Source organism: Alosa alosa, chromosome 22 (genome assembly GCF_017589495.1).
Source record: "Alosa alosa isolate M-15738 ecotype Scorff River chromosome 22, AALO_Geno_1.1, whole genome shotgun sequence".
In the NCBI taxonomy this organism is placed as follows: domain Eukaryota; kingdom Metazoa; phylum Chordata; class Actinopteri; order Clupeiformes; family Clupeidae; genus Alosa; species Alosa alosa.
In genome coordinates, this window is record NC_063210.1 from 27925641 (window position 1) to 27942903 (window position 17263).

The window sequence follows — 17263 nt, forward strand, 5'->3', positions numbered from 1 at the left end:
AGATTTTAAAAGGTTTTATAACAATGCTACATCTTCTTTGGCTATTCTACAATCTATTCACCTTTTCAGCACCAGTAGGCTACTTTCTGTGCAGCCGCGCACACACTCAGGCATGCCAAACAAGCATACACAAAAGTTTCAAGAGTGGGGGATGGAGTAAAATATGGAGACAAATTGAAGTGTGATTTATTTTTTTTTTTTTTTGCGGAACGGATGTACAGGACTGAGCGGCGGTCATATTTTATACCGCTATGCGGTACATCTAGTTTATTGAAGGGGCCACCGGAGGAATTTTGAGTGCTTCAGTTGGAAGTTGCATGACCCTCTCTTGCCTGCTAGAAATTGTTCAATGACCCTCCGACAGAATTGTTAAAAAGACATGACCCTCCTGCCAATTGTCTTCCGCCCGCGCCACAGCCACACACTTTGTGATAACGTTCTTAAATCAATCTTTCCGTGAGCTTGCATACCAGTCCTTCCTTTTCAAATGTGTTGCGCCTGTTTGCACAATTTCACAAATAATCAAATGTGATTAATAGTATGACAAATAATCCCTGTGCACGGGGACCGAAACAATGCATGCCAACTTTATCCGTGTTTATCACGTATTTTAACTTTCCCCGCTGTTTTGCCGTTTTAATGTTTTCCCGTAGAATATCCCATATTTTAATACTCTCATAACAGCCCTGCCATCGGGCCTGTCTCTGTGTTGCCCTGTTGCTACCCCTTGCCCTTCCAATGAAACAGATGTCTTCAAATCATCGTTTTCTTTGCTTGAAGGCGAACTTAGAGTGATGTTAACCTATTTAAGTTTAACGGCGCGATTGTCGCGAAAGCACGATTCATTGGCGCTTGCATGTTCGGCCTTATGTCTACGTGCGCACCTGAGGCTACTCAGCTGCAAGAGAAATAATTTCCCCTGTTTGTATGTTCACTGCAAGTTGGCCTACCATAACTTACCAACTCTGCACTGTAGACTGGCTATTTATATTTTTCTGTGAAATAAGCAAATGTATTTGTTCAACTTTATGAAGCAGAATTACGCATAGGGTACTTGGAACATAATACATTTGACAAAGGAAAGATGAATGTTGCTAGTGACAAAATATTAACTTTCAGTGTTTTACGATGTCTTTGTCATGGGGAAGTGTTTTTCCCCATGCATTTATTCTAGGTTACTGTCAGTGACTGCCGTGAGAGAAGCGGGTTCTGTGTTTCGTTCATGTCAGTGACTGACGCGAGAGAAGCGGGGTCTGTGTTGTGTTGTGTTGCGTTGCGTTAATTTATTTTCATTGGGCATACCTTGCCGTGCCGTCCACAGCTCTTCAGTTCTGACAAAGCCAAAATTACAAAATTACTCCTTTTGAAACAATGAGTGCAGGAAGCGCGTTTGTATGGTTATATTGCTTGACGGGGGGTCCCAAGCAGCTTTCAGCCATAAGGCTACTTTGAGAACATTTCAATTCACCCGACACTAATATTCAAAATGTTGGAAACTATTTCGGCATAGCCTATAAAGCAGTTTAATTAAATGGAATGTTAGTTGTAAACAAACGAGCTACTTGGTGAGGCTTGGCCTCACAGATGCTTCGTGCCTTAGATGGCAGGAAAAATCTTCACGATAGGCCTATTAACTAACCACCCGATTCACGTTGGCTGGGGAAGGGGGCCATCAGACAATTGTGCCCCAGTTAATCCGGCCCATCCCCCAAAAAATCACACCTTCCCACCTCTGACAGCTTAAAAGAAGTCAAGAGGACTCCTTACTCACAGACCTATTCACAAACCTGCCGTTTTGAAATCCTATGCAGCTACAGGAGCTTCCAATCATGAGGGAAGAAATTTTGCATTGTAGGCATAACTAACATGCAATAACGCCAACAACAACCAAAACTAGGCTAATCATTGTCAACATGTAAATTAAATGTAACATTATTGTGAATCAAATTAAAATGTTCTCTTTGGCAAACGTAGCCATAGTAACAGAATAATTTAATAATGTTACAAAGATACTACATCAATCCATTATGTTTCATTGGGCTACTAGGCTATTTGTTTTGCCTTGATTCATTTAGGCTAGGCCTTTTTATTCAGGGGCCGTATTCACAAAGAATTTTAAGGCTAAAAGTAGCTCCTAACTGGCTTAATTTAGAGCAACTCCTAAAAATAATGGGCGTGTCACTCCTAACTTTAGGACTCCTATTTTTTTCACAAAAGTAATTCCACGAAGCATTTTAGACCTAAAAGTAGCACCTAAGTCTGGGACAGCTTAAGTCGAGAGGACTCCTAACTCACTAAGACCTATTCATAAACAGCTTTTTTGTGGCATTTTACCTTGCGATGTTTTGAAATAGCCTATGCGCAACAGGAGCTTACAATCATGAGGAACAATTTTGCATTCATAAAGGGATGCAATAACGCCACCAACAACAACCAAAAACTACTCATTGTTAACATGTAAATGAAATGTAACGTTTCATTGTGAATCAAATTAAAGTGTTCTCCTCTTTGCAAATGTAGCCTAGGGATATGGTGACAGATTAATTTAATAATGTTGCAAAGGTAGGCTACTGTCCTGTCAGACCTGTCACTCATCATCGTAAGGGAGGTGTTTGGAATCATGCCCGTGTTACAATCATCAGCCAATCAGCCAATCAAGGTGGTCACGCTTGCCCATTTACCCAAATTAATGGTCGAATATTACTGATGATCATTGTTATTTAAGAACATGCAGTGTGAGGGTACCAAAACATCTTGCTCGTAAAAAGCATCATAACGCACATTCTGGCGGGTCTGTTATTTACTTTAGGCTGCGCAAACCACATGCCTTTATTTTGGGCAAGCCTGCATTCATTCAACCTTTATTTATTCTCGGAGGGTCATTGAGGGAACCCCTCATTTTCAATGAAGCCGAAATTACAGAAGCGAAGCAAAGCGCCCCACAAACAAGACAACATTCGAGGCCTTCTGTTGAAGAATTTTTTTATATAAAGCCTGGCGCTTGACAGTAATCCTCCTGCCCTGATAGGCCTACCACAGCTGTGGATAGTGTGGAATGTTCAAGTAATAACACAATCAATGTGTGTCTCAATTGTCCCCCGCTGACCACCTCACACATTTCTCTAGATTTTGCAACGAACTTACATGACACAATGTCATAAAATATTCCAGTTTTAGGACACAGAATAATGTAATGATACCAGGTAGGCCAGGTATTGTCGAAGGTGCATGGTGAAGTGAAATTCTTACTTTGGAAAACAAACATTTGCCGATATCATCGCCGATCATCAGAATATTGCAACAGATTCTGTGTTCTGGACTGTAGGTAACTTGTTAAGCCAGTGGTTCTCAAACCTTTATTTCATTCCCCACTTTGATCAAGGGGCATGACTGATGATAGTGGAGATAACGTGTTATCCCGAGGCTTTTGCAAGTCAGCATCTTCGACGGTAGTCTATTAAAAATATAAGTTTTCGATGTCCCAAACGGAGAGCCATACTTTATTGTTTTTAACAATCTCTATGCTACTCACAAAAATGTAGGCATGGGGACATGATGAAGTAGGTTATCCAACTGTCGTGTGTTAAATTATTGTGATTACGAGCCAGTGGTTTTCAAACATTATGAGTGACTTCGGACATCTAACTAAATGCAACAGGCTCATATCGTCCCTCGCATTAGCAAAATGAGGACCAGTGTTTTTGTCAAATTGCAAATAGCTATTCGTTTTAACTATTTTTTATGATAGTAGCCTATACAAAAAGCACTTCATACTATCTTAATCTTGGAATATGGGGAGGGAAGTGGCGCGTCTGCAGTCAGCCAAATATGAATGTAATTCTGCGGCATAAAGCAGATGTAATTGTTTATTGTACAGAAAAATAAAAATGACATGTCAAGCAGTCAATTGACTACATTGCAGTCAAGAAGTAGGGCAAATTAATTCTTAAACCAAAGCGTGGGTCATAGTTGTCTAAGCCTCTATTATGTAGCCTGTTAAAAACGTCGCCAGATAGTATTAAATCGGCAACAACATTGTTTTCTGCAGAAGCCTACCCAAGGCTACAGATTCATTCTGAACAGTTATTTCTCTACTGGCTCAATTATCACACCACTGTTTTGATTTGCGTAGTTGCGTTAACCCCAACACTGACAATAATGTAGACAGCAAATTTCGATTTTGATTTTCGTGTAGTCAAGCCTTAAGCCATACCCAAGTAGCCTAAATCGAGGTAATGTTTAATTATGCATGATTTATTTTGTTATTGAATTCGTAGGCTGGGATTCTCGGCAACAATTATGTAAGGGATGGCAGGCAGAGCGATGTACAGTGGCAGAGTGACGTACAGTGGCTGAAAGTGGTAATAAAGCTTCACGCAGCTTCACGCAGCTTCACGCCGCGTAATGCGCGAATGAAGTGGTCATTTGAAAGCGATGCCCACTGTAGGCTACGCTAACCAGTGTAGTGTTAATAGGCTACACTAACCAGTGTAGTGTTAATAGGCTACATTAACCAGTGTAGTGTTAATAGGCTACACTAACCAGTGTAGTGTTAGCTGATAGGCTACGCTAACCAGTGTAGTGTTAATAGGCTACACTAACCAGTGTAGTGTAAATAGGCTACACTAACCAGTAACCAGATAGAAGTATGAGCTGATAGGCTGGTTCTGAGTGTAGTATGAGGGTTGCTAGGTTACGGGGACGCTGGCGAGACACGCCGCTCCGTCTGGCATCATGTTTTTGTTTGTTTTTATGTAATGTTCGTAATTTTATGTAATGTTCTGTTTATTTTTTTGTATTTTTTGTCTAGTTAAATGTATTCTCTCTTTATTTGCGTTTTTTTGGGTAGTTTTTGTGTTACTCTTAGTCCTTTATTTGCTGACAAGTCTGTTGATGCTGTGACGTTAAGTTAACTTAACGTTAAAGTCCATTGGGCTGAGGACCTAGCCATGGCTAACGTTGGCGTTGGCTTTTGTCCTGGGCCTCTGGTGTACTCCATCCGTGAACGGCGCTGCGCTTCGGAAAGGGATTTCTCCGCTGCCGCGACCACTGGATTGACCTGCGAGCTGCCATGCTCTGCTGCCTGGAGTCTGGATTGAGTAGGCTAACGTTAACATTAGAAGGAAGTTTGAAGAACTCTGACGACAGCGATCTCACTGAACAACAAACGGTCGCTGTTGTAGAATTCTGGGGTATTCTTACTGTATTCTGATGTGTTCATATGTTATACTTCTGTGTGTAGTACACAACAGGGAGAGGTCCATATTGTACATAACTGTGCCTTAGGCCTGTGTACCAGCAGGAAGGTCATACAGGCCGATGTTTAGGAACATCCGAGGAACATCAGTGATAACATGGGCCGAGGGAGACAGCATGTCTGCCTATTCAGGCTAGTATCTCCATCTGGCCAGGGCCGGGTTGTGTACACTGGTTAGCACCTGCCACGTTGGCATGATTGACGTTTGTATGTTTTAGTATAACAGGCTTTGTCTTAGGTTTTGACTTGGAGACGGATCGAGGAAGCGACCCGAGGAGCATATTCTGTCGGAAGGCTCAGCAGCCGCTTCTAATAACAACCACAACTGTTAGACTCTGCACAGTTTTACTGTTTGAGACTTAGCCTGTGTTCTGTTATTCATTATTGTACCATCTACAATAAATCATCATTTAATCGCCGATCCTGATCCCGCCGTCAAGCTTTATTGACCATCTTCAATACAGACATTAGAACTAAAACACAACGCAACAACCAGAGAATCCAACATTTGGTGCCGTGACCCTTCTCGCAAAAGGAGAAGAAAGACGACAACACTGTCAATGTTCACCGAGTTGCTACTACGACTTCAGACTGTTCATGGCTTCCAGTGCTCTCCAGACTGCCAGGAAAACGTTAAATCCTCCGGGTTGGACACAGCTGTGCGCCTTCATCATTGCCCTTGGACTATTCAGCCGCTTAACTAGATGCAACCAACTGGACTAAGTTAACATGAGTTTTTTTTTTAAAATGTCTTAATTATTAAGTGTGCTTGCAAAGCAGCACACTTATTGTTCTTCTTAAGTTTTATTATTATTATTTTTATTATTATTTTTCCCGTCTCCCTAATTTTTTGTCAGCCCTAGCGCCTAGGCCCTTTGAGACAGAGACACCATTCCAACTTTAAAACGTCCGGTCAGTACCGGTGTAAGTTGGTCGCGAAGATGACGTCAGGTGGGCGTGCTGTTCGTCCGCCATATTGGATTGAACAGAAAGCGAAACTACATTTTCACAGGTCACAAATTTGGTCCGAACGCCACGAAACTTGACGTACATTATCCTTGGACCAAGCCTCACAAATGTTAGCGGAAGGATTTTTGATTTTCGAAAGCGTTTGCCCGTCACAGCCAAACGAAATCGGCGGCGAAGCTCCGAAACTGGAAGTCGTCCATATCTTAGGAACACTGTCACATATCGATACCAAATTTTGTATATGAACTGGGGACTCCAGTGTGAGGGTGCATAGGCAAAACAAAAAAAAGAAATATTCCAAAAGTTTCCATCACACCATTCACCTTCGATCACAATGCCTTCCATGTATGCACAATGTCTCAGGCTTTAGGTTTTACTGTGTTGTTTTGTTGTAAAGACATGCAAGGCATTCTGGGCCATGTAATGAACAGTGGTCGGCAGCACTCCATAGGCTACGTATTAATATGAATAGGTGTTTCTGTAAACCTAGGGACAATAAACAGCTATCTCTGTTACAAAAACGAGCTGGTAATCGCTCATTGAAGAGGGTACTATGATAAAAAGATTGTTTTCCTAAAAGCATGGAGTTGACGAAAGAATAAACAATCAATGTCACGTTAATGTTAAATAGCCTAGAACTATCTGAACGCTAGGTGGCAACGTTGTATTACATTTCACTAGTGTAGCCTACTTGAAATACGGTGTGAGATTCCCAAGCAAGGAAGGTGCAAATATTATGTAATTTATCATGGGAAATTATTGGAAATGTTATTTCTTGTTTATTCTAATTGCAAACCACACACATCCATTCGAATCACACGCATTACACATTTAATACTGAAAGACTATCATTTCTTGTTTATTTGATGTTGCCTTAGCAACACAGCCTTCAGAGCAAAGATTCTAGAACAGGGCGTCAGAGAGACACGTTTTGAGTTTGTGGCCAAGAACCTAAAATATCGGTTTCCATGTGCTGGATGGTGTGCGTCCTTTATGAAAGTAAGTGTTTTATACAGTTAACGTTACAGACATAATGAGTCATGTTGTAGTGGTCAACATAAATGTGCCCCTTCTGTTATTAGAATGCTAAGCGGAGAAGCATGCTAAGCAGAGATTTAGTATCATTAATTTCTTGTGTGGCTAGCTATAGGGAGGAGGAGATGTAGTGCTATGTTGCTAATTGGGATTTATGTTGTTTAGCGTAATGCCATGGTCATTTGAAATGAGATGCTTGCACTCAGAACCGTCACGTGTAACTTTAGGACTGCTATTTTTTTTTACTAACAGTAAATCACGAAGCACTTTAGCCCTAAAAGTAGCACCTACGCCTGTGACGGCTTAAAAGAAGTGGCAAGGACTCCTAACGCGATGTTTTGAAATCGTCTACTATTGTCTACAGGAGCTTCCAATCGCGAGGGAACTTGCATTGTAGGCATAACTAAGGGATGCAATAACACCACCAACAACCAAAACTAGCCTACTCATTGTCAACATGTACATGGAATGTAACGTTTCATGTGGATCAAATTAAAATGTTTTCTTTGCAAACGTAAGCATAGGCATATGGTGACAGATTAATGTATTAATGCTGCTGTGTGAATCACGGTAGCCTTGAATGAAGTGGCCACTTCTTAATGGGACCCACTGTATGGAAGTGGGATAAGTAAAATAGAGATGTTTTAAATAAGATAAGGTTAATCAGAATTGTACGATATGCCCGCTTGACGACGGCAGAGATAGAACTGGCCTTTGGCCATAGCAACCATCCATTTAGAACGACTGGCCTTCATAGCAACCAAAGATCTGAGCTGTGTTGCAATGTGAGGCAAAGTATAGAAAGGTGATGAAACATACAGAGACAGGTCAAGAAATATAGTGCAATGTAGACAGTAGTATACAGTTGATTTACAGACGGTGGTTTAGAGTAATATGAAGTATTCCTTTATTCTGAGATAGGCTACATCAATAGGCTCTCAAAACAACCCCAAACAGACATACGGTCTTTATAGAGCAAATCCATATAGATTATTTGTCAAATAAACCAGTAAAACATAATTTGTGGGATGGAATATATAACATTCACACTCATAGCTCATATTTTTTTTTAAATAAATCAGTGAAAAAGTATCCTGACAAACAAGTAGCTTTTTAATGCCTTGGTCATATTTCATAATTTCAATTCCTCTGTACGTTACCTGATAGCCCAGTTTGAGAGGCGCAAGACACGTGACATTATTTATTTTTGCAGCCAATCACTGCTGTCATTTTATTTTATTGATTTGATCTCAGTCATAGAAGCAGGCCAAAGGTAAAATCCAACGAATCACATTCAACCCGCAAGCCAATAGTTGAATAGCCCTCTCCTAGAGCTTTTGGGATATTGCCACTGCTCCAACACTGAAAGGCACCGTTACAATGCCTGGATCAAGCCAGGTTCAGCATAGCGTATGCCACTGTCTGCTCACGTTGCTGACCGGACCAGGGCAAGCACACTTTCGCAGTTCCCGCCGGAAATGCAGTCTAGTTTATTTTATTATTTGTTTTTGTTTGTTTGTTTGTTATCCGTCTTGAATGTTTCACATGTTGTTTCAAGTGTGACGGGTACGCTGGCGATTACGCCGCTCCGTTAGGCATTTTTGTTATTTGTTTGTTTGGGTCTTGTGTGTGAAGCACTTTTACTGCACTTTGTGCATAGAAAAAATGCTCTTCATGTTTGTCTGTAAGCACTTTGTGCTCAATGCTTGAAAAGTGCTATATAAATAAATATTATTATTATATTATTATTATTATTATTACTATTGTCTGATTGGCTGGTTCTGAGTGTAGTCAGGGCTTAAATTTCATTGCGGGTATTGCGCATAATTTGTTCAAGTCCCGCAACTCTAGCCATCATAATGAGAGATATTCCCGCATACACTTTTACAGCCTGTCTGATGACGTTAATATAATCATGAAGTGGTGTGAATGCGGTGCTATTGACCGGACGGATCAACTACCGAGTTGAATTGAACATAGCCTCATGCAGACGCAGATACACACACACACACACACACACACACACACACAGAGAGAGAGAGAGACCCACTTTGCGCTTACGCAAATAGGCTACGCAACCATGGCAAACTTTTACATCTGGAAAGAGCTCCTTGGTAATTATCCTGCTAGCTCAGGTCACGTCAACACTTGATCCCAGAAAGATTGTCTTCAACTTGTTAGTTTTTTGAACATTTATTGTATCTAATGACATAGAAAACATAATGAATTCCATCCACATATCCTTATGCACTATGCACAACTTTTATTCACTAGCGACTAGCCTAAAACCGTCAGGCTGAAGGGAGGCTAATTACTCTCATGTATTTCCTTAAAGTGACAGGCACTCAATTACACCTACTCATCACCAATGTGCACTCAATTAGACCTATACACATTAAAGATATGCCTAAGTGTTATAGTTTAAACGTCAATATGAAGCATTCAAATTACTAAATATGTTTAGCTACTAGTAATTACTAGTAAAATGCTATACATTAAAAAATACATTATTAACTAAATACACTCTATATGAATTTAAAAATATATAGAAGCAAAATTCTTGAAATAGAAACATATCACATCAGCCATCATTTTCAGTGTGTGTTTGTGTGTGTGTGTGGAGAGAGTCAAGCAGAATCTAGGATGTCCACTGTTGTGAATGATCCCACTACAGTATTTATTACTGATGACGCCAGGGTGGTGGGGGGCCCCAAAATCAAACCCTTTAAAAAAAAGTATCGAAGTATTGAAATCGCAATTCTTGACTTGGTATCAGAATCGACCCCAAATTGTGTAAATCCCCCCTACATGAATAACCTAAGGGGGGAATTCCCCCCATTTTAAAAAATGAATTTTAAGCCCTGGTAGTATTGAGGATGTTCATGACTGACTCTGATCTCTTTGTCTTTCAGGATGCCTCTCACAGCTGAATGGTGAGTTCCACACACACACACACACACACACAAACACATACACATGCAAACACACACACACACTGTGTCTGATTGGTCTCCTTGTGTCCAGTGTGTGGCCAGGCCCCTCTCAACACACGCAACACGCGCATCGTGGGCGGAGAGAACGCACCAGCGGGGGCGTGGCCATGGCAGGCCAGTCTGACACGTAATGGAAGGCACTTCTGCGGAGGGTCCCTCATCAACAATGACTGGGTTCTGACCGCCGCCCACTGCTTTCCCAGGTGAGAATGAATACAGAATGCAGCAACAGCATGCTACATTCAAGGAGGATATATTTGGGTTCTCTAGTGTCAGAATGCACCAACAGCATGTCACATGCAAGGATGATATATTTGGGTCCTCTCAATCTCCACTTTGCAGCAGTCTAATTTGAATGTTATGCTACTCCATTTAACTGGGGCCGCACCTTGAGTGTTCATGAGAGAGAGAGAGAGAGAGAGAGGCAGGTTCCTGCTGGCGTGTCATTGTTGATAATTGATATCTCCTTTTTAATTATAAAAACATTTTAAAGGAAATCATGAAGCTAGAAGAGTAATCCGATTCCCTCTACTAGGACTTGTTTATGTTTACGCTTATGATCATGACGTGACTTGTTTATGTTTACGTTTATGATCATGACGTGACTTGTTTATGTTTACGCTTATGATCATGACGTGACTTGTTTATGTTTGCGTTTATGATCATGACGTGACTTGTTTATGTTTACGCTTATGATCATGACGTGACTTGTTTATGATCATGACGTGACTTGTTTATGTTTACGCTTATGATCATGACGTGACTTGTTTATGTTTGCGCTTATGATCATGACGTGACTTGATTATGTTTGCGTTTATGTGTATGTTTATATTATGATATGAGTTGTTTATGTTTGCGTTTATGTGTATGTTTATATTATGATATGAGTTGTTTATGTTTGCGTTTATGTGTATGTTTATGTGTGCTGAGTGTGTTTCACTAATTCACGGATTGGGATAAATGCAGAGACCAAATTTCCCTCATGGGATCAAAAGAGTATATACTTATACTTATGATCTGAGTTGTTTATACTTATGATCCGAGTTGTTTATGATCCGAGTTGTTTATGTTTATGATCTGAGTTGTTTATGATCTGAGTTGTTTACTGGTGGACGCCTCCTCCTCTCCCTCTGCAGCACCAGCACCTCTGGCCTGGTCATCTTCCTCGGACGGCAGACTCAGCAGGGCAGCAACGCCAACGAGGTCTCCAGGACCGTCACTAGGGTCATCAGACATCCCAATTACGACGACTCAACCAGCGATAACGACATTGCCCTCCTCCAACTGTCCTCCTCCGTCAGCTTCACCAACTACACCCGCCCCGTCTGCCTGGCAGCGGCCAGCAGCACTTTCAACAGGGGCACGGACAGCTGGGTAACCGGCTGGGGCACGATTGGATCAGGAGGTGAGCACACACACACACACACACATACTCAACACACACACACACACACACTCAACACACACACACACACTCAACACAGACACACACTTACACACACACACACACACACACTCAAAACAGAAACACACACCCACACCCTCGCACACACCCACACACACTCTTACACACACACACACTCAACACAGACACACACACACACACACACACACACACACACTCTCAAACACACACACACTCAACACAGACACACACTTACACACACACACACACACTCAACACACACACACACACACACACACTCAAAACAGAAACACACACCCACACCCTCGCACACACCCACACACACTCTTACACACACACACACTCTCAACACAGACACACACACACACACACACACACACACACAACACAGACACCTCTTCATCCCTGCTATGGAGCACTGCTGTGGATTTATGCTGACTCTGTGCAGTAAGACACACTTTGATTGGTCGCTGTCTCCCCTAGTGCCCCTCCCCCCACCCCAGACGCTACAGGAAGTGGAGGTGCCCGTCGTGGGAAACAGGAAGTGCTTCTGCAAGTACAGCGTGCAGAACATCGGCATCACAGACAACATGATCTGTGCCGGGAGGGACGAGGGAGGCAAGGACTCCTGTCAGGTGATCATGTGACTATTTGCCTGTGTCAGGTGATCATGTGACTATTTGCCTGTGTCAGGTGATCATGTGACTATTTGCCTGTGTCAGGTGATCATGTGACTGTTTACTTGTGTCAGGTGATCATGTGACTATTTGCCTGTCAGGTGATCATGTGACTGTTTGCCTGTGTCAGGTGATCATGTGACTATTTACCTGTGTCAGGTGATCATGTGACTGTTTACCTGTGTCAGGTGATCATGTGACTGTTTACCTGTGTCAGGTGATCATGATCATGTGACTATTTACCTGTATTAGGGGATCATGTGACTATTTACCTGTATTAGGGGATCATGATCATGTGACTATGAGAGTTTACCTGTATCAGGAGAGCCTGTAACTATTTACCTGTGTCAGGTGATCATATGAGAGTTTACCTGTATCAAGTGAGCCTGTAACTATTTACCTGTGTCAGGTGATCACATGAGAGTTTACCTGTATCAGGTGAGCCTGTAACTATTTACCTGTGTCAGGTGATCACATGAGAGTTTACCTGTATCAGGTGAGCCTGTAACTATTTAACTGTGGCAGGTGATCATCAGGTCACGTGAGGAAAAACCAGCAACCAGAGGGGTGTTTCACAAAGGCAGAATTAAGACATCCAAGATAAGTGACAGCATTGTCTAGTCATCCTAGCTCAACTCGTTTCATTAACGCCAATCCAGGATGAGTAGGAGCGACTATGTCAAGCCAGGTGTGAGTAATTCAGGATGTGTGCGCGTTCTCCTTTCTGCTCCAAAGAGCTCACGGTTGGAATAAAAAAGTGCAGAATATAGCGTCATGCACACAAAGTGAACAACTGCTTTTGCTAAACTCACAGTGAAGTAAAGTTGTCCTTTTTGAATGGGGAATCATGGCTATTTCTGTAAAACAGCGAGAGTAGGCGTGGTGGACCAACTGAATGCAAATCTACGTATGGACCCACGTGTGAGTGCTTCCTTATCTCGGCACGCAACATCATTAAGAAAATGTTTGCCACTGCAAAGATGCAGTACGACTGTATATCTTCATATTGGCTTTATAACCGAATTAGTTGAAAACACCTTCAAAATTGCCCCTCCACTTCCAATCAACTACTACAGTGGGCTATTCATCAAACGTCTATCAACAAAAGGAGCAAACAACGACTATGTTAATAATTATAAGGCTATCACAATTAAAATAATATGGTAGTAGGCAGACAATCTGTTTTGTTTTACGAGCAAATACATGTAGCAAATAGTAGGCTATATAAATGGAATAAAGCTCTTTAAAAATTCACACGGAGGTCTGATTTGAATGACAGCTAGCTGAACCAATAAGACAACATAATTACCATTAGAATTAGCTTGGCTGTTAGCGCTAGGTGCGGAGAATAAATCCCCATGGTAACTTATGTGCCATCTCTTTTGTGAAACCAAGTCAAGGCTAAATCCAGGATAACCAAAAAATCCCAGCTTAATTCCTTATCTAGGTTTTGTGAAATACCCTTCTGGTCTCTGAGAACAAGCCCAACACAAGTGACCCAAGAGCAAACAGTTTGAGCCTACAGTTATGGTGCAGAGTGGACGCAGAGGCAGAGGTTAAAATGCCATGTGTGTACGCAGACGCAGAGGTTAAAATGCCATGTGTGTACGCAGACGCAGAGGTTAAAATGCCATGTGTGTACGCAGACGCAGAGGTTAAAATTTTTGTATTTTAGAAATACTGCAAAATACTATATGTGAAAATGCCATGTGTGTACGTGTAGGCGCTGCGTGGATTCTACGCAGAAACAACAGGTACGAAACAAGCCCAAAAGAAGATACCGCACAAAAAACATGCCCCCAAAACCCGCAACTTCACAAGAAACAAGCCCAAAATTGCAACACTGGTGATCATGTGAGAGTCGACGCAAAGGCAGAGGTTAAAATGCCATGTGTGTATGTAGGCAGACGCAGACGCATAGGTTAAAATGCCATGTGTGTATGTAGATGCAGAGGTTAAAATGCCATGTGTGTAGGCAGACGCAGAGGTTAAAATGCCATGTGTGTACGCAGACGCAGAGGTTAAAATGCCATGTGTGTACGCAGACGCATAGGTTAAAATGCCATGTGTGTACGCAGAGGCAGAGGTTAAAATTTTTGTATTTTAGAAATACTGCAAAATACTATATGTGAAAAACACTAAAAAAGTAGATACTACACACAGGTGTAATGAATAATTGGTAATTAGGCAACAATGGTTTATTTTTATCGCAATCAGCTAATGTGAGAACAGCTGTGTTCACAGACACTCACAGCTTTTCAGTGACGGCTATTGTTGAAGCATCAGCTCTGGTCTGAAGCACTGGAGTGAAGTCATACGCAAGTAAAGATGAGCAAGTTTACCTGTGCAAATTCACATAAGGACACCGAAAGGCAACCATGTCCTATTGTCTCCATGCCAATCTTTAACAGAAAAAATGTCAGATATCTCAATGAAACACAATGACATCAATAGATGGTAAGGTGTTGAGTGTGTTTGAATTCCCTTCCTTGTAGCATCCATTTCTGCATTCTACAGTAGGGACAAGTTCACCTTGTTTAATCAAATAACAATTATATTTCCTTATTAGCTGCAAACTTGAGGTTGGAGATATTAAGGCATATCAAGTTTCTCACATACTGGAAGTTCAAGATACATAGCCTTATGATTTTCTTATTCAGTTCTGTACTGGACTTGAATTACGAAATTCGGCACAAAAAATGATTTTGGCCTATTGATTATAATGTGGTTAACTGAAAGCTCTGTCAGTCGTTTTGGATAAGCATCAGCTAGATGACTAAATGTAAATGTAAATTCTTGAATTATTCTTCTGATCACACTACATGGACTTGCATACGGTATACTATTTGGTATGATGGGCCAAATTGTATTGTTTTTTTACTATATAGTTTTAATAGGCTAAATGTTTGGGATATTAAAAAGCTTTTTTTGCAGTGCTTCTATACTTCCTTGAAAAAAGTATTTTGAGTATTTGAGTATTTTCTAAATACAAAAATACAGTATTTTCAGGGATGGATTACTGCACGGGCCTACCGGGACCAGGCCCAGGGGCCCAAGGGGTCAGGGGGCCCTGAAGCCCAAGCCTTTGCATGGAATCATTGCCTCAATATCAACAAATCAGGATGTAGGCTATGAATCTGATTGAATTTAGTATTGGCAAACCCCAAAATGCACCAGAATACAGGAAATCACATCAAACAACTTTAAAAATTTCTGGGGGAGGACCCCCAAACCCCCCCTCCCACATATACGACAATTAGTGGGGGGCCCCTTAATACATCTGGGCCCAGGGGTCCAAAAGTTCCTAATCCGCCCATGAGTATTTTATTTTGATACATAATATGGTTACTGTATTTTGTAGTTTATTTTGATACATTAAACATGAGGGTATTAGGTATTTTATTTTGAAATACATTCTGATGTATTTTTGCCCATCCCTGCCTGTTCCCAGCATTAGAACAACACTTTGCGATGGTTAGCTTGTCACCTGTGACGATATATGCTGGGCCTAAGTGACTGACCTATCTGGGTGCGTTTGAAGATGCCTGATGAAATCAGACGTTGTTGAATAGGCATAATTATGACCGCCGCGCAGCGAAGCGGTTTTAGGTTTAGTCAGATTTTTTTTCTTTTTTTTCGCATGTCCAAATTTCCGTCAAGGATTCCCGGGACACTGAAAGACTGGGGTAGACGAAACTTGGTGGGCATGTAACCCCATATGGATAGCATGGAACCATCGTTTTTCGTTTTGATCTGTAGCCCCCCCGCTGGACTGCACCTGGGGTAAAAGGAGGGTAGGGCAGACACAGTTTTCTGTGAATATCTCGAGAACCGTAGGGTTTAGGAGGACCATTTTTTTTGTATGTTGATCTCAAAGGGCCATGTCAACCCATTCCATAACCACTCATTTCATGTATAGCGCCACCTAGTTAAACACAAAAAAGTAAAAATGAGTTGTTGTAATTGCAGGTATCTGTGACCTAACATAGTCAAAACTGCACGAAATTGGAAGTGTAGGATCATTATGACACCCTCTGAATGCACGCCAAGTTTCGTGGAATTCCGTTCATGGGGGGCCACACAATAAATTAATTTATGTTACTATACACCAACTGGCCTGTAGGTGGCCGGAGACAGTTTTCTGTGAATATCTCGTGAACCGTAGGGCCTAGGAGGTCCACCTTTTTTTCTATGTTGGTCTTAAGGGGGCATGTCAACCCATCCCATTACCACTTATTTCATGTATAGAGCCACCTAGTTAAAAATTAAAAAGCAAAGAATTAGGTGTTTTCATCACAATATCTCTGGCTGACATGGTCAAAACTGCACGAAAATGGAAAGTGTAGGATCATTATGACACCCTCCGAATGCATGCCAAGTTTTGTGAACTTTCGTTCATGGGGGGCCTTACAATAAAATAATTTGTGTGTACATTTAGTGACCGTACACCAACAAGGATTCCCGGGACACTGAAAGACCGGGGTACACGAAACTTGGTGGGCATGTAACCCCACATGGATAGCATGGAACCATCGTTTTTCGTTTTGATCTGTAGCCCCCCTGCTGTACTGGACCCCCCGAAAGGAGGGTAGGGCAGACACAGTTTTCTGTGAATATCTTGAGAACCGTAGGGCCTAGGATGACCAATTGTTTCCGTATGTTTGGCTACAGGGGTCATGTTAACCCATTCCATGTGCACACATGTGCATAAACAGATACACACGCACACACATACATTCACAGTAATCATACTTATGACACATACTAACACAGTAGACATATGTGCGCATGCATGCACATGCACAAACACACATCAATGAGGCAAACACACAAGCACGCACACACACACACACACACACACACACACACACACACATAAACATAAACGCGTGTACGCGACACATGC

General features: G+C 41.7%; 1 protein-coding gene across 4 annotated transcripts in view; it reads left to right on the plus strand.

Annotated features, from left to right (window-relative positions):
• The window catches only part of LOC125287526 (transmembrane protease serine 9-like), an 86891-nt gene that overhangs the window by 52283 nt on the left and 17345 nt on the right, over positions 1–17263 (plus strand). For 2 of the 4 annotated variants that reach the window (XM_048233411.1, XM_048233409.1), the window contains exons 2-5: positions 10174–10194; positions 10286–10457; positions 11391–11659; positions 12164–12315. In XM_048233411.1, coding sequence (XP_048089368.1) covers positions 10174–10194; positions 10286–10457; positions 11391–11659; positions 12164–12315 — 614 coding nt within the window. Of the gene's footprint in view, positions 1–7194; positions 7226–10173; positions 10195–10285; positions 10458–11390; positions 11660–12163; positions 12316–17263 lie in introns of those variants that run through there. The other 2 variants (XM_048233412.1, XM_048233408.1) reach the window with 2 other exon arrangements.